This window comes from Lissotriton helveticus, chromosome 8 (genome assembly GCF_964261635.1).
Source record: "Lissotriton helveticus chromosome 8, aLisHel1.1, whole genome shotgun sequence".
Classification (NCBI taxonomy): Eukaryota; Metazoa; Chordata; class Amphibia; order Caudata; family Salamandridae; genus Lissotriton; species Lissotriton helveticus.
The window spans coordinates 1,702,803,467-1,702,825,063 of record NC_136069.1 but is presented as its reverse complement, the minus strand read 5'-3'; the positions used below and the strand labels follow the sequence as shown (position 1 = coordinate 1,702,825,063).

The 21,597-nt window shown below is 45.8% G+C and overlaps 1 protein-coding gene and 2 long non-coding RNA genes across 4 annotated transcripts in view; 1 reads left to right on the top strand and 2 right to left on the bottom strand.

The window, feature by feature from the left end:
- The window catches only part of LOC144774138 (E3 ubiquitin-protein ligase TRIM39-like), an 87,652-nt gene that overhangs the window by 21,941 nt on the left and 44,114 nt on the right, over positions 1–21,597 (bottom strand). Inside the window, exons 3-6 of the mRNA XM_078659158.1 lie at positions 20,249–20,347; positions 16,157–16,387; positions 6,575–6,597; positions 3,056–3,171 (exon numbers count right to left, since the gene is read on the bottom strand). Coding sequence (XP_078515284.1) covers positions 3,056–3,171; positions 6,575–6,597; positions 16,157–16,387; positions 20,249–20,347 — 469 coding nt within the window. The remainder of the gene's footprint in view (positions 1–3,055; positions 3,172–6,574; positions 6,598–16,156; positions 16,388–20,248; positions 20,348–21,597) is intronic.
- On the bottom strand, positions 9,627–10,385 carry LOC144772147 (uncharacterized). 2 transcript variants are annotated; one of them, XR_013599672.1, is made up of 5 exons: positions 10,347–10,385; positions 10,146–10,263; positions 9,993–10,063; positions 9,845–9,912; positions 9,627–9,754 (listed from the first exon to the last, which is right to left on the bottom strand). It is a non-coding gene; the product is annotated as an uncharacterized LOC144772147 (long non-coding RNA). The 2 variants fall into 2 exon arrangements; XR_013599671.1 differs by lacking the exon at positions 10,347–10,385 and having other exon boundaries at positions 10,146–10,340.
- Positions 12,310–12,747, top strand: LOC144773636 (uncharacterized). The gene is made up of 3 exons (XR_013600040.1): positions 12,310–12,445; positions 12,528–12,598; positions 12,679–12,747. It is a non-coding gene; the product is annotated as an uncharacterized LOC144773636 (long non-coding RNA).

Below are 21,597 nucleotides of genomic sequence, written 5' to 3'. Positions count from 1 at the left end.
GACATTTCAGACACCCTCTTGGGCTGCGAGCATGACTCTCCCAAGTTGTGTGGTCAAGCCGTTCCGGCCCTATTATTCGCGGACGACACGATTTTAATCTCCCAGAACCCTAAAGGATTACAGAACCTGCTGAACAAATTCCGGTCTTATTGTCTGGATAAAAACCTTGAAATGAATTCCTCTAAAACTAAGGTCATGATGATCAGTCCTCATAAGGGTTTTAACAAAGCTTTTATTGTAAATAATGAAAAGATTGAACATGTGCAACATTTTAAATATTTGGGTATTACCCTCGATACTAAAATGAACTGGAAGCCACAAATAGAATAATTGAGGCTAATACTAACACAAAACCAAGCCCCAATAATTAGGAATCATAAGAATAGCCTTGTTAGAGTAGTATCACCTACAATTGTGCTATTTAAATATAAAGCTCATTCGGCTACCCTATATGTGGGGCCACGTAGTAAGAGATGCCTTTTCAGTCCAAGAAAACAGCTTCTTTAGACAACTTTTAGCTGTTCCAGGTTGCACCCCTTTAATCCCTTTATTTTGGGATTTGAATATACGCCTTTCGGATGATTATGCCTCCCTACGTCCACTACTATACTGGGTTCGCCTGTGGTCTACCGAGGAGCGAGTGGACTATAGAGATGCATTAAAGGAAATAATGCAAATAAAGAATACTACCCGGTAGGCATGGTTAGTGCACATCGAAAATTGGTTTTTAAAGCTGGGCCTATGTAGTTTTTGGACAGATCCTGACTCCCTTACCCATTCATCTAAAAAATTGCTGAAGGCAAGGTACTGGAAATATACCCATAGTTGTTTATTACAACATTCTAAAGTAGGAATATTGACCCATAAATTCTTTGATGTTAAAATTGAAAGTAAATTCGAATGCTTTATGGATGAAATTCTGCCCCCTGTGGCTAAATCATTGTATTTAAAGTACCGTTATGGAATTCTACAATTTAAATCTAGAACATCAACCGTGGGCGTGTAATAAAGGACCTGGGGGCAGTACCAAATCTGACTTGTGTGAATTGTGTGACATGGGTGTTAGGGAGGATGAGGCCCCTGTTCTATTTGTATGCCCCGCATACCTGCAGGCAGGGAAAAAGTGGATTAAACCAATTTGCCACCTCTTAAGCTTTCGGCACATCAAAGATGGGGAAAGAGTGTTTAAGGGCGACACGTCACAGACTATAGTATTTAGCCTGAGCCGTTTTTTCTTGCTGTAGCGATAGTTAGGAAAAGAAATGGCTTAAAAATGTAACAGTATTATCAGGACAAGTACTGATATGACATATATCAGCCTTAAAGTTTAATCCATTGAATGTAAATATGCCAAACAAGGTGGACTTTTTTACTAAAGTCCCCTCTATATATTAACCCTAATTGCAACATGCGTAATATCTTATAGATTGCCATGATTCAAATACTTATTAGTTTTAACATTTTTTTAAATATAATAAGTTCCTGGTATTTTTACGCTTTTTAAAAAAAAAGTTATCTATCATATTTATTCTTTTATATATGTATTACCTCGCCCACGGATGCTTGGATTTGTTGCAAAGGATTGATGAATTTATACTGTGCCTGTAAGAATCTCTAATGTCTGCACAAACTGTGTGCCCTCCAAAGCCAACCTTTTACTGAGTAAATATTTTATATACGTATGTATGTACTAACTTTACTTCCTTCAATTGGCACATCCCGTTTATGATGATTGTTTTTAAATATTGTATTGTATTCTTTTATGGTTGTTTTAACCGAAATAAAGAAATTGATGATGAATAAAGTGACGAGGACATGTAGAGGTACTTGTTAGTGGTTGTCTACATGGGTTTGGGAATATGCTCCTAGACAGGGCATTCATACTAAGAGGAGGGTCACGACAGGAGATACAGGATTTATGGAGTGAACAGAGAGAGGTTGGGATTATGAAAAAACCTGCCTGTTTTTAGCCTCTTGCCAAGTCTGGCACAGAACAAAAGGGCATTGTGTAGAGAATAACACAGTATGAACAGTTGTGTTTCCAGGGTGTACTTTGCCCATAGCTCTTTGAGGCCATCTATTGGTTGTAGGCGCTGGGTTTACTGTAAGGATTAGAGAGCTGTCCTTGCTCCATTCCAAGACCATCCCTGCTGGTCTGTATTTAGGGTTCGTTGTTTCGGGGGCGTCAGCTCATCTGGCTCTGGGAAGTTGTGGTCCTAGAACTGGGAGTGGGTGGGGAGGTGGACCAGGGTGTGTAGCCCTTTTTTAAGAACCTGTGATGGAGCAGACTAGTCTGGAGAGAGTGCTCCAGAGTTTGTTCATTCTCAGAGTAAGGTTCCTCCTCTGGGTGGGTTGCACACCGGCAGGGATGCTGTGGTAGTAGATTGGAGCCCTGATGGGCCTGGGATCCAGATTTCACTCCTTGAAAGCCTAAGCACCCAGTGAGTTTACTTCAGGTTTTTGTGTGTATTTGAGGTTTATGAACTGCTGGGTGCTGGATAAAACTGCTCCCCATGCATGCCTTTGCACCATGCAGGCAAGGAACCAGGAAGCGTGTAGAAGACCAGCATTGAAAGTGGGAATCAGGGCTATTTTAGGCTTTAAGGGGCATATTATCAAGAACGGGCGTTACATTATTGCCACTTTTATCGGCAGGAAACTGCGGATAAAGCGGCGATAATGTGCTTGATAATATGCCCTTGTGAATTCCAATCGAAGCCCATGTTAGATGTCTTCACATTACAATACATGCTTGACCCGGGTACCACGAGGAGGCTGCTCTTTGGGAAGGACCAGCTTGGGACGGGGCCCCTTCCAACACCCCGTGGTGACAAAGCTACTATCTGACCTGCCTGCTTAAATAGACATCTCTTTTCGGAAAATACTTATATCAAAATAAAAAAATAAAAATAAACAAACACACACAGGCTCAGTCTTGCTAAGATGTCCACCTGGTCCAAGGTTCATGACAATGCTCAAGTGGTGTCCGCCATGCGGCAGGTGAACACAGGGTCTCAGCAGATGTTGCAGTGAAGTTCATGCCGGGTTTACTCACCCAAGGATTCGATGATACTTTCCTGAATCTCAGCAGATTCTTCACCGAAATAGCGCAGGATCTTCGCCTGCTCCTTCGAGCCTAGTCGCTGCTTCATGTCTTTCAGTGTTTGGAATCTAAAGGAAAGAGGAACAGATGCCACACAATGAAACCACCGACCGGCAGCTGGTGGAAGGATGGCACAAAGTTGCATTTGGGCAGAATGATGGCACAAGGGTGCACTCTGGCAGGTGGCAGAATGATGGCACAAGGGTGCATTCTGGCAGGTGGCAGAAGGATGGCACAAAGTTGCCTTCTGGCAGGAGGCAGAAGGATGGCACAAGGGTGCACTCTGGCAGGTGGCAGAAGAATGGCACAAAGTTACATTGTAGCAGCTGGCAGAAGGATGGCACAAGGGTAACACTGGCAGGTGGTAGAAGGATAGCACAAGGGTACCACTCTGGCAGGAGGCAGAAAGATGGCACAAAGTTGCCTTCTGGCAGGAGGTAGAAGGGTGCACTCTGGCAGGTGGCAGAAGGATGGCACAAAGTTGCCTTCTGGCAGAAGGCAGAAGGATTCCAGAAGGGTGCACTCTGGCAGGTGGCAGAAGGATGGCACAAGGGTACCACTCTGGCAGGTGGCAGAAGGATGGCAGAAGGGTGCACTCTGGCAGGTGGCAGAAGGATGGCACAAGGGTACCACTCTGGCAGGTGGCAGAAGGGTGCACTCTGGCAGGTGGCAGAAGGATGGCACAAGGGTGCATTCTGGCAGGTGGCAGAAGAATAGCACAAGGGTACCACTCTGGCAGTTGGCAGAAGGATGGCACAAGGGTGCACTATGACATGTGGCAGAAGAATAGCACAAGGGTACCACTCTGGCAGGTGGCAGAAGGAAGGCACAAAGTTGCATTCTGGCAGGAGAATGGCACAAGGGTGCCACAGGAAGGTGGCAGGAGGGTGGCACAAGGGTGAACTCTGGCAGGTGGCAGAAGGATGGAACAAAGTTGCATTCTGGCAGGAGGCAGAAGGATGGCACAAGGGTACCACAGGCAGGTGGCACAAGGATGGCACAAGGATGCATTCATGCATGAGGCAGAAGGATGGCACAAGGGTGCACTCTGGCAGGTGGCAGAAGGATGGCACAAAGTTGCATTCTGGCAGGAGGGAGAAGGATGGCACAAGGGTACCACAGGCAGGTGGCACAAGGATGGCACAAGGATGCATTCATGCATGAGGCAGAAGGATGGCACAAGGGTGAACTCTGGCAGGTGGCAGAAGATTGGCACAAAGTTGCATTCTGGCAGGAGGGAGAAGGATGGCACAAGGGTACCACAGGCAGGTGGCACAAGGATGGCACAAGGATGCATTCATGCATGAGGCAGAAGGATGGCACAAAGGTGCACTCTGGCAGGTGGCAGAAGGATGGCACAAAGTTGCATTCTGGCAGGAGGGAGAAGGATGGCACAAGGGTACCACAGGCAGGTGGCACAAGGATGGCACAAGGATGCATTCATGCATGAGGCAGAAGGATGGCACAAGGGTGCACTCTGGCAGGTGGCAGAAAGATGGCAGAAAGTTGCCTTCTGGCAGGAGGCAGAAGGATGGCAGAAGGGTGCACTCTGGCAGGTGGCAGAAGGATGGCAGAAGGGTGCACTCTGGCAGGTGGCAGAAGGATGGCACAAGGGTACCACTCTGGCAGGTGGCAAAAGGGTGCACTCTGGCAGGTGGCAGAAGGATGGCACAAGGGTGCATTCTGGCAGGTGGCAGAAGGATGGCAGAAGGGTGCACTCTGGCAGGTGGCAGAAGGATGGCAGAAGGGTGCACTCTGGCAGGTGGCAGAAGGATGGCACAAGGGTACCACTCTGGCAGGTGGCAAAAGGGTGCACTCTGGCAGGTGGCAGAAGGATGGCACAAGGGTGCATTCTGGCAGGTGGCAGAAGGGTGCACTCTGGCAGGTGGCAAAAGGGTGCACTCTGGCAGGTGGCAGAAGGATAGCACAAAGTTGCATTCTGGCAGGTGGTAGAAGGATGGCACAAAGTTGCATTCTGGCAGGAGGATGGCACAAGGGTGCCACAGGCAGGTGGCAGGAGGGTGGCACAAAGTTGCATTCTAGCAGGTGGCAGAAGGATGGCACAAGGGTGAACTCTGGCAGGTGGCAGAATGATGGCACAAAGTTGCATTCTGGCAGGAGGGAGAAGGATGGCACAAGGGTACCACAGGCAGGTGGCACAAGGATGGCACAAGGATGCATTCATGCATGAGGCAGAAGGATGGCACAAGGGTGAACTCTGGCAGGTGGCAGAAGGATGGCACAAAGTTGCATTCTGGCAGGAGGGAGAAGGATGGCACAAGGGTACCACAGGCAGGTGGCACAAGGATGGCACAAGGATGCATTCATGCATGAGCCAGAAGGATGGCACAAGGGTGAACTCTGGCAGGTGGCAGAAGGATGGCACAAAGTTGCATTCTGGCAGGAGGGAGAAGGATGGCACAAGGGTACCACAGGCAGGTAGCACAAGGATGGCACAAGGATGCATTCTTGCATGGGGCAGAAGGATGGCACAAGGGTGCACTCTAGTGGGTGGCACAAGGATGATATATGATATGATACGATAAAGGGGATTTGTAGAGCGCACGTTCACCAGCGGTTTCTTGGCGCTAAGTGGAGAGGCTGAGGCGTACAGCAGTGTGATGAAATTAGTTGAAGGCTTGGGAGAAGAATATTCTTTTAGAAAGTTATAATCTGCCTCGTTGACAAAGCTGTTTCCTGGCACTAGTCTGTATCATATATGGAAAAATACCACTTACACACGCATTGCTAATGTGATAGATGGACAAATATGTAGGACTTTTACCATTACATTCCAATATTGGATACCTCCCTCTCTCAACATGCTTTTGAGGCTACCGAGTCACTTGGAAATGCAAATAGACAACTGTGTTCGGATGTCTCTGCATTACCCTGGGCTTTACTCTGGGTGGAATTTGATCCATATTTTTTGCCTTATTCTGTCTTTCTATACTAGTTCTAACTGTACTTGTGGAGTGGTGTGGCTCACTGGTTAGAGGCGGCAGACCCGGAAGCAGGAGTCGGCCCGGGACCAGGGTTCAATTCCCGACGCGGCAGGGTCGTGGACCAGGGTCAGCGGACTCGATAATTCTCGCCTCGGTGCCTACTCTAACCAGGGATCACACTCGGCCACTCTGGGCATTAGCTTGCCTCATCTCCACAACGGCCCCATCAACGCCGGGGATGCCTGGCTCCACCTTGGGGACTCCCAGCAGGGACCATCCCACAGGGAAAGCCAGGACGGGTTCCCCAGCGGTATACCGCGCCAGGATACTCCGGTAGTAATTGAGCGCCTTACAAAACAGCTTATAACATAACATAACTTGCTGATACTTAATTAGAAGGAAAACGAGATTGGTTTAATAGCAAGGATGGCTAACGCATTTATTTGCGTAAAGAGCTGTCATGTCTGAACTTACACAGTGTTTATTACACAAAACTACAAACATAAACATGTGAATCAATTCCTACCTGCGCAAAGCTCTCTGCATGTCCTAGAGGTAGAACAAAAACACAACAGAAAAGCATTAGTTACCTCCTGGTCACTTGGAATCATCCCACACACTTTTCAGTCCTGATCAGGCTCTGTAAGGCCCATCCCGGAGAGAGTGTTATTGTGGACTAGGGTTTACATGTCTCTGGCTTGCGGTCTCAACACACCAGTCTCACTCACCACAACCTTCCTGTCCTGAGGACCACCCAACACCTCACCCTCTGTAGTGTATTTTAAATAAAAGAACGCTGGAACTCTTTTGGTTCACACTGTACACCATAGGCCTGTGACGTAAGCGTTGGAGGGATGAGTTGAAGGCAGGCTTAGAATGCTGAGTTCTGGATTACACACAGCGGAATGAAGACGTGTACAGCTACTCTCTGTGTGTGGCGTGGTTATTGGCGAGTACCTGGGCTGGTCGGATGCTACACTGTCCACACCAGATGAGGCTAGAATGGTCCATGTGGGATGAGAAACCATGTACAAAGACAGATCCCTCACTTCTGAGGGTTTGTTGCCCTGTCGATGCTCTGAAGTCACTTCAATCACTGACCGAGAGTTGTGTTCTACGAGCAAAGGGCGAATATTAAACATCAGCCCTAGGCATGCAAGCCAGGCTCACGAAGCGCCTTGGTGAAGTGCTGTCCAAGTGCCGGCACGTGCCGTGGAAGTCCAGTAGACACCAGCCCAAAAAAGTACTTTAAGACCCCTTTGAATCTGATAAGGCTTTTTTCCTTTCGAAACAAACCAAGTAATTGCGGAAATTGTTGTCCAAGTGCACTTGACACCAACACCCTGAGGAACAAGAGAATCAACAAAAAGAGCATCATACAAGGTATAAAGTAAAAGAGGTAAGTCTCTCCACCAAAAGCCAGCAGGCGCGCCTCAAAGACAAATCCCTCTCGACCAATCAGATTTCCTCTCTTGAAAGCTACTAGTGTGATAGACAAGGAGGTGCAGCAGTCCAATTAGACTTCATGAAACTGAGTTAAGCAGTTGAAGAGGTACTGCACGGAAGGCTTTGCGACAACCTAACTCATTCCCGGCACCAATATTCCTACCTTTTAAATATTTATATATTGGCTTGTAAAAACCTGGGTCAAATGCAGTATATGTGTTGAAGCCGTAACTCATTCCCACCCTAGGTGGTCATACTTATATGCGATTGTGGGGCTTACAAATGGCCATTGACCTGTAATGTGAGGTATTCTAGCAGAGGATTAAGCACCTTTAACACGTGTATTGAGGCTACAGCCGAACAAAGACGGATGTAGTGATATTTGTTACCTTAGTTCATTTTTGATTAATTTACATTTGAACTTCTGTTCTCTTTTTTTCTGAAAACCCTGGTGTGAGATGAAATGGATGTCCAACAAGATGGTTAATCAATGAGTGATGGATAATCAATGAGGTGTCCTTGAGGAGCAATTGTAATACTGTACATTGACCAACAAGCAGTCGGTCACCTCCCTAAACCACTGATCACACACGCACCACTGACTGGTACATTCCAATGAAGGCTTCCCCCAGTAGAACTAGTAGCGGGAGCTAAACAAGGAGGCTTAAAGATCTGAGCACGGACACGGTTACTGCCCCTGACATGTGTCAATAAATCACACTCCAGGCTCTGCCATGACAAGAGCTGAGCTCCCCTACGACAAGTAGAAACTGGAGCAGAGCAGGTTATCATTACTGTGAGAAGTTCTCTTCACCCAGGGAGATACCATGCTCTTTGCTTTTTAAACCCGGAGGTGTTCAACTTCTTCTGGAGAGTACTAAACAGTCCTTGGGAGTAAAAAGACTTTAGTAATTATATTGTCAATGAAAATAGAATGCTTCTTCACTCTCTGAGAAGCTCTGTTAGATGGAATTGTTCTGATGTTGGACTTGGCCATTTCTGCAGGGTCATCCTCAAACTTTTCCCTTTACCCTCCACTTTTTTTTTTTGCTTAACTCGTTTTTGCCAAACTTAGGACTGGTTAGCAGTAGTAACGTGCACAAAGTGCTTGTGTTCTCTCCTTTAAACATGGTAGCATTGGCTTATCCCCAACTGCATATTTAATTTCCTGAGAAGTCCCCAGTAAAGTGGTACTACATGTACCCAAGGCCAGCCAATTAAATGTTACACATGGGTCTGCAGCACTTATTGTGCCACCCACTTGCGTAGTCTCTTTAAACACGTCTCAGGCGTGCCATTGCAGCCTGTGTATGCAGTTTTGAACTGCCAGGTCGACCTGGCAAAATATATAATTTTGCCAGGCCCAAAAATTGCTTTTTATTACATATGTCACCCCTAGGGTAGGCTCTAAAGATCCCACAGGGAAGGATGCAGTGTTTAAGAATTGGGATTTAAAGCTTTACATGTCCTGGTAGTGAAAAGCCCTGAAATTCATTTTTCAGTACTGCAAGGGATACCTCTCCCTTAGGAGAACATTGGAGATACCTTAATACATTTAATAATCTGTAATTTCCCAATAGGCGTAAGTAATCAATTCAGGTTTGGTGTCTTTGGAACTGTAATGACAATTCCTGTCTGATTTTAAATGACAATTTTGAAAATGCCACTTGTAGAAAGTTTGAGAACAGGGGAGTTAGGTCCTGGGACGTGCAATCGGCTGGACCATACGTTATACTTGAAAAAACAAGATGCCAACTGCACACTTATTCTGGATCCTCTATTTTGAGGAAAAAACCAAGTGCAACTCCTAGGTTAATTTGGGTATACTACTATTACCCACTTCTGTTTATTATTTTCAGTTTTTTGCTATTTCTTGTATGAAAAGGACACTTTACATATTGCTTTGTTCACACATAAAAACTATTATTTACAACACAAAACATTTTCATAACAAAAAAACACCAAATTGTATATATACAGTTATTTGTTTTGCTATATACACAAAAAACAAGCATTAATTTTCTTGCAAAGACAAGAGTCACGTTATAGACTCAGAGTTTAGATAGACAGTTAATGATTGAAATCACAAATTAATAGACAACAAATTAATGAAATCAAATATTCATTCCAACGGAATAGACCATAAATCAATTTCAGTCTATTAGAAAACTGATGTCTAATCTCTTTTACGCCAACGCGTTTCAAATCCGGTATGTTCACTCAACGGATTCTCATCAGGGCTCTGTCTTTATAGATTTATCTAAAGGTGTATAAAACAAAACTCATTTTAGCTTCTTTGTCTGTAGTTTTTAGACTTCCATCTGACTATTGTCAATGCCACTAATATTACCTGTTTTCCAGCGGTCGCCCGTCCGCAAGTACTATTGTGCTCTTGGCTGAATTGCTTTCACTCTGCACCTATAGGAAAATAGGGGCATAGTGACTTTTTCTACATTATCTTGGCAGAAAAACGGGGGGCACATCTCTACTTGACATACCTTTTTAGATCGAGTCTTTGCACCTTCAATCTCTTCAATTTACTTTTCAGTTATTGTTGGTGGATTACAGCCTACAAATGATAAGGCATTTGTTTTAGAAAAATACTCGCATTAGGTCGAAAGAGAAGACGCTCGCTACTCGGAAAGGCATACCTGCTCGGTGTCGCTTCCTGCTTGGGCTGCAAACACTCTTTTTCATTCAGCGGCAAGCGCTCGTCTTGCGCTTTTCGAGTCAGACTTTCGCTGTCCTCCTGAGTGAACAGTCGTTTCCCTAAGTATATAAAATTGTATTTACTGGCTTGTCATTCACGCTGCATCAAGGGAGGCACTACAGTTTCATGTCTATGGACTTACTTAGTATCGCGGCAATCCGGTGACTGGCTCATCAGTCTGTGGATGCAGCGGCCATCTTAAGACGGTGTTTTAAAGCTTTCATTTGGCCGTAATTGTCGGCGGCCATCTTTTAGTGGGTTTGTTGTATACATAAGGGAACATGAATCATGTTAGGAGCGCCAAAAGGGTGAATTACCAATTTTGTTGGAGGGCTTTTTCGACCAGCGTTTTTAGCAATTTTTGCACTGGTGTTACCTTGCTGTGGAATTACTGCCTGGAGACATTATTCAGAGCGTACTGTAATCCTGCAGCTACAATCTGGATATTTCAGATAATGAATTGAGGCCAGTTAGTGCACTATTGAATTTCAATATCAAATACGCCTCCTTTTGTAGCAAGATTTTATCAGGATCCATAGGTCTGGATTGTTGCAAAACATACAGAATTGACCATTTCAAGTCATTTTCAGTATGTTTGTTTTCAATAAAATGTTCCACCATAGGGGCGGTCAACACCTTATTCTTCAATCTTGATTTGTGTTGAGTTATGCGCGTATTTACTTGCTGTGTTGTCTTACCTATGTACATTTTTGCGCATGGACAGGTGATGACATACACAACAGTTAGAGAAACTCAAGTGCTTCCACCACAAAGGGTTTCAAAAAGAAATCCACATATAATCACCTGCACAGACGGAAGGTTAGTCTCTTCTCTTCATAGAAAAAAGACTGATAAAAACACAATGCTGCACCATCAAAGCGCCCATCCTAGGAACTTGAAGGCCAACTTACCGTATGGCCAACTGCTTCGCATCAGAAGAAACTGCACAGAGTTGTCTGAATATGAAAGGCATGCTGACACATTTTGTAATGAGCTTGAAAACAGAGAATATCCTAAAAAACTGTTGAAGCACTCATTTAAGCGGGCGCGGTATACGCCTCGCGAATGCTTGTTGCAGACTAAACAAAAAACAGAACTGGACCGTCTGGTCTGTGTCACTACATTTGGGCCTGACACCAATAAACTGAGACAGGTAGTCCTAAAAAACTGGCACTTACTAGAAAATTTGGATTGTCCGTTTCTGCGTCCGCTTTTTGCGTACCGGAAAAATAAAAGCATTGGGCAACAAATAGTACGGGCAGATATTGCATTACCAAAGCCCAAGAGTGACCTATTGTCACAATGGAAGCTAAAACCCATTGAAGGGCACCACAAGTGCGGTTCTTGTGCGGCTTGTGGGACAACAATAGAAGGGAAGGAATTCCAACATGGAAGCATAAGGTGGAACCACTTGAGTTTCTCTAACTGTAAGACACGCAATGTTGTGTATGTCATCACCTGTCCATGCGCAAAAATTTACATAGGTAAGACAACACAGCAAGTAAATACGCGCATAACTCAACACAAATCAAGATTGAAGAATAAGGTGTTGACCGCCCCTATGGTGGAACATTTTATTGAAAACAAACATACTGAAAATGACTTGAAATGGTCAATTCTGTATGTTTTGCAACAATCCAGACCTATGGCTCCTGATAAAATCTTGCTACAAAAGGCGGCGTATTTGATATTGAAATTCAATAGTGCACTAACTGGCCTCAATTCATTATCTGAAATATCCAGATTGTAGCTGCAGGATTACAGTACGCTCTGAATAATGTCTCTAGGAAGTAATTACACAGCAAGGTAACACCAGTGCAAAAATTGCTAAAAACGCTGGTCGAAAAAGCCCTCCAGCAAAATTGGTAATTCACCCTTTTGGCGCTCCTAACATGATACATGTTCCCTTATGTATACAACAAACCCACTAAAAGATGGCCGCCGACAATTACGGCCAAATGAAAGCTTTAAAACACCGTCTTAAGATGGCCGCTGCATCCACAGACTGATGAGTCAGTCACCGGATTGCCGCGATACGAAGTAAGTCCATAGACATGAAACTGTAGTGCCTCCCTTGATGCAGCGTGAATGGCAAGCCAGTAAATACAATTTTATATACTTAGGGAAACGACTGTTCACTCAGGAGGACAGCGAAAGTCTGACTCGAAAAGCGCAAGACGAGCGCTTGCCGCTGAATGAAAAAGAGTGTTTGCAGCCCAAGCAGGAAGCGACACCGAGCAGGTATGCCTTACCGAGTAGCGAGCGTCTTCTCTTTCGACCTAATGCGAGTATTTTTCTAAAACAAATGCCTTATCATTTGTAGGCTGTAATCCACCAACAATAACTGAAAAGTAAATTGAAGAGATTGAAAGTGCAAAGACTCGATCTAAAAAGGTATGTCAAGTAGAGATGTGCCCCCCGTTTTTCTGCCAGGATAAAATAGAAAAAGTCACTATGCCCCTATTTTCCTATAGGTGCAGAGTGAAAGCAATTCAGCCAAGAGCACAATAGTACTTGCGAACGGGCGACCACTGGAAAATAGGTAATATTAGTGGCATTGACAATAGTCAGATGGAAGTCTAAAAACTACAGACAAAGAAGCTAAAATGAGTTTTGTTTTATACACCTTTAGATAAATCTATAAAGACAGAGCCCTGATGAGAATCCGTTGAGTGAACATACCGGATTTGAAACGCGTTGGCGTAAAAGAGATTAGACATCAGTTTTCTAATAGACTGAAATTGATTTATGGTCTATTCCATTGGAATGAATATTTGATTTCATTAATTAGTTGTCTATTAATTTGTGATTTCAATCATTAACTGTCTATCTAAACTCTGAGTCTATAACGTGACTCTTGTCTTTGCAAGAAAATGAATGCTTGTTTTTTGTGTATATAGCAAAACAAATAACTGTATATATACAATTTGGTGTTTTTTTGTTACGAAAATGTTTTGTGTTGTAAATAATTGTTTTTATGTGTGAACAAAGCAATATGTAAAGTGTCCTTTTCATATAAGAAATAGCAAAAAACTGAAAATAATAAACAGAAGAGGGTAATAGTAGTATACCCAAATTAACCTAGGAGTTGCACTTGGTTTTTTCCACTTGTAGAAAGTTGGCAGATATTTTCTTTGATTAGCAATTTTGTGTCTGTAGCCTTTCCCTAGCTCACATGCCTGAGTGCAGCTGATAGCCGAGCTTCGTGTATTCTTCCTAGACTGCCACACACAATAGAGGTATTAGGTGTGCCTGGATGGGCCATCACCGGCAAGATGGGTGGGCGGAGCCGGGCACAGTCCTACTTACACTCGAATAGGCTGTGTCCTGCATACACACAAAGGGCTGATTCCCCCCAGTAGTTAGTCTGGAGCCAGGGCAGGGATTGCAGGATGCCTGGACACTTCAAAGGTAAACTGCTAGACGCTTCTCCCACTTGAAAGGCAGAACTGGGTATATATATTGGACCTCAGAAACCACCTGTGAATACTCTGCAATGAAGGACTGCAGTGCTGCTTTGAGGACTGCCACTCTGCTGGACTGTTGCTCTCAAGTGCTGCTGCCTTCTGCCCTCTTGCCTGGGTGAGAAGGACTGGACCTGTATCTGTTGAACCCAGCACCCCCAAGAATTTCCTTGCAGACCTCTTCAGACTAGACTCAGAATAGTTATCCAGACAAACAAAAAGGATGATTTGTGGATTCTCTAAAGTAGTAAATGTGCACCCATATGTAGGTGTACTTTTAAGGGTGCAGAGTTACAGCTTTTATAATGAATTGGGTCCATAGCCTAGTTAGCCCAAAACCTAAGGCTATAATATTCACATTCATATCCCATCAAATAATAACCCAGTAACATTAAGTTTAAATCTAGAGAAATATAGTCAAACACCTTAAAACTTTGGTCAAACAATTCCATGAACAATTTCAACAAAAGACAATATAGAGTGCTGCCAAGTCATCCTGGGTGCCCTATGCACCCCTTTTTTTGCATTATGGTGCACTATGTATCAGGGTACACTTACTATTGGCATGACCTATCCTATAAGTCCTTAGTAGAAAATAGGGCACAGTGATTACAGCTCCGGAGTCATTTTAAAAGGAGCCTTTTAATATAATGTATTGTATGTAAAGTTTAACAAACTACTGGTTTAAATTAACCTTATTTCACTACTACTCATACCCTGCCATGGGTGGGGGGGGGGGGGAGCGGGGAGGTGGGAAGTATGCTTGTTATATGAAGGATCAGGGGACACCGGCAGAGGCTTACCGTTCCCAATTCGGCAGTGGAGAAACCACCACATTGTTCCCCACTGCCCTCTCTGTCTATATTTATGGGGCATCTACAACAGTGTGTTCACTTGTGCAGCAGGTGCAGTGGCACCGGGGGCAGAATCTTGAGGAACCCACTGAGCAGCACTTTATTTTAATATTCAAACAGCAGTCAGGGAGCTTTCTTTGCTTGCACTGGAACGCATAAACCCCATCCTGCACCACCGAGAGATCCCACTGACCCGCCACGGGACCCATCCTGCACCACTGAGGGTGCCCCCGATCCCCTGTGAACCCCATCCTGCCCCACGACCCTGCCCCAATCCCGGTGAACCCCATCCTGCCCCACGACCCTGCCCCCAATCCCGGTGAACCCCATCCTGCCCCACGAGCCTACCCCCAATCCCCGTGAACTCCATCCGATCCCCTGTAAACCCACCAAGCACCACCAAGCATGCCCATCCATCCCCGGCAACCCCATCCTGCACCACTGAGCATGCCCCCGATCCATTGTGAACCCCATCCTGCACCATAGAGCTTGCTCCGGATGCCCGTGAACCCCATCCTGCATCACCGAGTGTGCCCCCGATCCCATGTGAACCCCATCCTGCAACACCAAGTGTGCCCCTGATCCAGAGAACCCCATCTTGCACCACTGAGCGTGCCCCTGATCCCTGTGAATCCAATCCTGCACCACCGAGTATGCCCCCGATCCCCTGTGAACCCCATCCTGCCCCACTGAGTGTACCCTGATCCCAGTGAACCCCATTCTGTACCACTAAGTGTGCCCCTGATTCCCTGTGAACCCCATCCTGCAAAACCAAGTATGCTTCCAGATTCCCATGAACCTCATCCTGCCCCACCGAACGTGCTCCCCATGAACCCCATCCTGTACCACCAATGGTCCCCCCAATCTCTGTGATCCCATCCCGCATAACCAAGCGTGCCCCTTAATCTCCTGTGAACCCCATCCTTCACCACCGAGCGTGTCCCCGATTCCCGTGAACCCTATCCTGAACCACCTAGAGAGCCCCCGATCCCCTGTGAACCCCACCCTGCACCACCGAGCATGCCCATCAATCCCCGAGAATCCCATCCTGCACCACTGAGCGTGCCCCGATCCCCTGTGAACCCCATCCTGCACCACATAGTGTACCCTGTTCCCCGTGAGTCCCATCCTCAACCGAGTGTGCCCCCGATCTCCAGTGAATCTCATCCTGCACAACCATACGTGCCCCTCAATCCCCAATGGGCCCCGTCCTGCACCACTGACCGTGCTCCCAATCCCCATCCTGCACCAACGAGCGTGCTCCCCGATCCCATGAACCCTATTCTGTACCACTGATTGTGCCCCAATCACTGTGAGCCCCATAATATTAATCCACAGTTGTAAAGCGTGAACAATCACCCGTAAGGGTCTCTAGGCGCTGGGGGCCGTCGGGAAGATTAAGCAAGCTATTGCCCAGAGTCACATGGTGCTGGGCTAATCTGCCACCGGAGATCGAACCGTGAGCCCCAGGGTTCCTGAGTCAGTCACCCTGGCCGCGGCGCCACACCTCTTCCCATCCTTCACAACCAAGCGTGCCCCTCAATCCCCTGTAAACCCACCCTGCACCACCAAGCATGCCCCCGATCACGGTGCACAGCTTTTGTGCAATGAAGATATGAAGTCCCTTCCCTTACCTTCTCCAGGTCCACCCCGGGCTGCGGATGCTTTTCTTCCATCCCTGTGATCAGCCTCTGGACAGAGGACCGCTTCTCCTCCAGCTGGACCGCCTTCTCAAGTCTCATCTTTAAAATCTCCTCTTTTTCTCCTTCGAGTCTGCTGAGAACACGCATTTTCTCCTTCTCCAGATACAGCCGAAGTTCCTCAAACTCACAGATGATTCGGTCTCTCTGGTGCTGAACTTTTAGCTTAAAAAACAAACAAAAATGAGGACAGTCACTGCCATCTGTCAAGGACCTCACAGTGATGGCTCTTGACTGTGGTGCAAAAGAGGGTCTTGAACTAATAAAAACACCTCCTAATAGACCACAGAAAGCAACACACAGGAAAGAAAAAGAAAAGATTGGTATATCACAGGGAAAAACACTTCAGTGAGACAATTCAGAAAAGCTTTTATGGGAATAGGAAGTCATCCCACATAGATCCTAAAGCACATGGCCAGAGTCAAATAACAGTCAGATAAGACACTGTTAGTACATCATTACAAATAAGACACATAGTTTACTCCTCCGTGTAGCATTAACTGAACACCCAGCTCTTCCTAGGTTGCTTCACAAGTTGCCATGGTGATTATGTACAATGATGTCCTAACAGGATTTACTCATCTGACTGGTACTGGACTCTGACAATGTGCTTTAGGTTCTAGGTACTCTATTCTGTTTTGTTTATTTTTGTCTCTGCTTCTTGAGAAAACATCACCCCTGAAGAAGGGCAGAGCCCGATATGCACTGGGATAACTAAATATCAGGCATCGATGGGGGGGATTACATGGGGTCCTTAATACATTTGGTTTTGATTTCATTTTGGAATTTATATAGCGCACGATTGCCCTGGAGCGTCTAGGCGCTTTGGGGAGGAGGAAGCCGGAAGTGGTGCATTAGTTTGAGAACAGCCATGTTTTTAATAGTTTTCTGATACCGAACAGTGCTGGGCAGCTTTTGTTATTTGGCTGGAGCAAGTTCCATAACCTCACAGTGCCCAGTACAAAGCTTCTTACTTCCCAGCTGGCTTTCTTAACCGCATCGCTGCGGCGGAATATTCCGCCGCAGCGCTAAGGGGGCGGGGCGGCCGCATGCTGGTGATGGAACCGCTCCGTCATCAGCCGCGGTTGGGTTGTGCTCATGACGGAGCGGTTCCGTCATGGCCCGCCCGCTCAATAGAACGCGCCGCGCAGGCGTGAAATCAGCGCCGCGCAGGCGCGCCGGCGGGGACGTAGTTGACTATGAAACACCATGGAAACAATACGGTGGGGTCCTGTTTTCATGTGATAGGACTCCTCCGCAGGGTATTCCCGCTCCTCCCTGACTCCATTAGGAAGACTCTGGTTCAGGCTCTAGTAATCAGCCGACTTGATTACTGTAATGGTCTTCTGGTGTCTGCAAACGAAGAGGTGTTGGACCGATTACAAGTGGTACAAAACACAGCAGCCAGGCTAGTCCTCAATGCTCCCCCCCAGATCCTCCTCTAAACCTCTGTTGGAGAAACTCCATTGGTTATCTATCCGCCAAAGAGTGAAATTCAAGACTTGCTGTATTGTACATAAAGGATTCCATGATCTAGGCCCTGTCTATTTAGCCAATAAATTTGTTTCTTGTGTTCCCACACGCACCCTTAGGTCAAGTGAGCAGCTGCTGCTAAGAGTACCTAAGATTAGTAGGTCCAGACTGGGTGGCAAGGCCCTGTCAGTGTTAGGTCCTACTTTGTGGAATAGTCTTCCGCTCCAACTGAGACAGTGCTCAGATCATTTTGCTTTTAGAAAGCAGTTGAAAACCTTTCTGTTTCAGTTATAAACTAGTTAAGTCTCGAAGAACCCAATGATCAGCCACTCTGTGAGTTTTGGTCTCATACTGCTATTAGTGTCCTGGTTTTGCTTTTGTTGCCTTACAGCGCGGATATACTCCTTCGGGAGTCTATCCAAGCGCTTTACAAACCCGCAAATAAATAAATGACGGAACCGCACCGTCATCAGCACAGCCCAACCGCAGCTGATGAAGGAGCGGTTCCGTTATCAGCATGGAACGGGTTAAATTTAGGAGTCTGGAGGAGCATGCTTTGCGCTGAGCGTAGTTGTCTTGATGGATGGTACCAGTTGAGGTGTTGTTAATACTAGGAACCCATGGATGAAATTCAGGGTATCACTGTGAGGAATTACACTTCTTGAAAGATCACTGTCACGGTTGAAGAGTGTTTACTTGATAAGGAACTACTTCAAGTACTGAGAAGCGAATGATGTACAGATCCTGTTTTGGGACTCTGTGATGCGTTACAGGGGCATGCTCCCAGGTCGCGAGGTGCAGCATTATTCTGCCTTTGACTCATTAAGGAGTGCATGGTCAACCAACCTTGAATGGGAAGTAACACCAAAAAAGCACCGCTCTACTTGAGTCGGTGAACCCTGAAATGTCCAACTCCCTGTTAGTAGAAGTGCTAAGAGAGCACAGTGGTTGCTATTTATACTACAAGTGCATGAATGTAACCTAATTCATATATATGGTAAGGGGATGTGGCGTTCCATCTGGAGCTGCCCACTTTGGAACTGGGGAACCTGGCTCGACGTTTGGCATCGGATGAACATCCTGCAGTTCTTGACAAATCACTTAAGCTCCCTGTGCCTACAAAAATGAATGTGTCCTCGTGTAATGTAACTGATGCTTAAGTAAAGTTCTTCCATACTTTGAGTTAAGTATGCGCTACGTAAAACTGTAAAAAAAAAACGATTCTAATTTTCACTGATTTTCAGCCAATTCACAAAGGCATTTATGGCTACGTAAGAGAACTCCACTTTACTTAGTCAAAAATGCCTATGCGCCTCGGCACCTAGATGACTAAGAAGACAAGTAATCCTCAGTCTAGCCAGGGGCTTGTTTCAATGCAATACATACAGGTACAAGACGGCTTATCGACATTTCCTCAGGCCTACTGAAATTATGTGATTTTGTGGGTGCTGCATTTTCTGCAAAGACATGGTTTTGCCACATAATCCATCATTTGGTATATAATTTGTTACCAAAGATGCAGCAACATGTGCTGTTGCACAGTGAAAGACCCTTCACAAAGATGGACTGTCCCCCTTTGTTTGCTGGTTTGTGAATTTGGGTGTCACAGTGGTACTAATGAGGTAAAACCTTCACCCGGGTAATACAAGCAGAAACAGTTCATCACATCACACAATGTGTCTTTTCTTAACACATCATTTAGTCAACCCTGAGGGTACACTTCACTTACAGGTGTTACTCTAACTAGTTCGGAACTGCTGTGTTATTGTGAATCTTGTATTTACTGGTGAGGAGTGGTGCTGATAGCTGCTCAGGTGAACACTGGCCGTACCACCCACAATGTGTGAGTATCTGATGGGGACTTCCTCCTGTCAATCAATAGCTGCTTATTAATGCACTAAAAGAACCAGAGAGAGGGGCCCTAGAGAGAGATGAGACCGCACTACTCCCTGTCGAAACGTAAACTCACTAGAAGTACAATCTCAGAGAATCATGAATGTAAGAAAGATAGGGGCCCCACTCGTATTGTTCTACCAACGTTAGAGCCAGAGAAGATGTGAGTCCTTATCATAGGGAGAGATGGGAAAAAAAGTGGAAAGACCTTTCTTAGGGCAAGAACCCTCACTCACCCAAAGGCGACATGCTTCATCATAGGGTTCCCTCCTCACACCAGGGCTGCAAGGTGCTGGGTGTGGGCTACAACTCTTCTGGGAGGTACCCAAGAAGGGCTAAGTGAGGAACACAGTGCAGGAACAACTCTTATAGATTAAAACTGGCTCTGGGGGCCACACATGTTCATTATATGGTCTCACAGTACAGGGTTAAAAGGAAAGAGGACAAGGGGTCATCAACAAATATACCCCTAAGTTAGGTCAGTGCAACCAATCAATGGCTGCTGCCAGACGCAGCCTTCTTTGCCAGAGCGCAAAGAAGAAGGCAGCCTCTGTGTTCAGGCGCTTAACATTTACATTCATTAACATTTCCACCCACAATGCTCGAGGCCACAGAATTCAGTTCCCATACTCCTACATTAGTAAAAGGTGCCTCACTCACCTCGAGCTCTGCTGCTTGCAAACTCTCCTCATCCTGAAATCCCTTCAGCTCCTCCATCAGATCCATTTTCAAGTTTTTCAGATGGACATCAATTCTTTTCTGAGGAAAGAAAATAACACAACTGCATTCAAGGGGGCGTGTGCTGTTGAGGCGGATGTGCGGGTCACAAATCATCCCCTCCCCTGCATTTATCGGTGCTTCTCCTCCCCATCCCTGACTCTGTCATGTCATTCGTCCCCTTCCTCCAGCTCTCCATCCCCCCCTGCTTTGTTCACTTCCTTCCACCCAATGATAGGATCATATGAACTGCAGTTTAGCTGCCTAACAGTAACAGCACTGGCATCTTTTAGTGTGATTGCCCTAGTCTTTTTGCTTCTGACCTCCTCTTTTTGACTATGTGCTGCATTTTGTTTTTGCTAGTTTTAGGACTCTGGGCACTTTACCACTGCCGATCAGTGCTAAAGTGTATGTGCTCCCTGTCTAAATTGTAGCCTTGAGACCCTACGGGTGAGTAGTGCGCTCTACAAATGACCTGATTGATTGATTGATTGATTGATAATAATAATTGGTTCCTCCATTCCTGGCATATTTGGCTCACTAATAAATCCCAAGTACAATGCGCTGTGTGTGCCAAGGGCCTGCAATTCAAACGCTACTAGTTGGCCTGCAGCACACGAGTAGCCCTTTAAACATGTCTCAGACCTGCCACTACAGTGTATGTGTGTGCAGTTTTAATGGTCCATTTAGACCTCCAAAATCACCCACTTGCCAGGCCATAGCTTCCCTTTTAGTACATGTAAGGCACACCTAAGGTAAGCCCAAGGTAGCCCCATAGGGAGGCTGCAGTGAATTTATAAAGTTGGACATGTACTGCCATATTTTACTTGTCCTGGACGTGAAACGCTGCTGATCCAATTTTTTTTCACTACAGCAAGGCTTAGCTCTCCCATAGGTTAGCATTGGAGCTGCCTTGTAGTATCTTGCAAGCATATGTTCCAATAGGGAGCTTATGGAAAATTAGATTTTGGGGCCTCCTGACTCACAATTTCAAATATATCTGTTAGTTGGTTTTTAAATTGCAGGTCTGAAAATGCCACTTTATCAAGTGGGACGGGTATGCTCAGACGTGATTCCCGGGCTCTCCATGCCACTGGAATCAAGCTATTCTGGCTGATGAGAGTTGAAAGCCCAAAACCAGTCCTAGGATGTTTCCAGTCCAGGGAGGACCTGGCTTGGCAGTTCAGACTGGACTGTTCCCATGGGGCACAGGGTCAAGACTGATTTGCATATGGCTGAGTTCAAATTGGAATGGCATGGTGAGCAAAAAAACGATGGATTTAAGCCCAGAT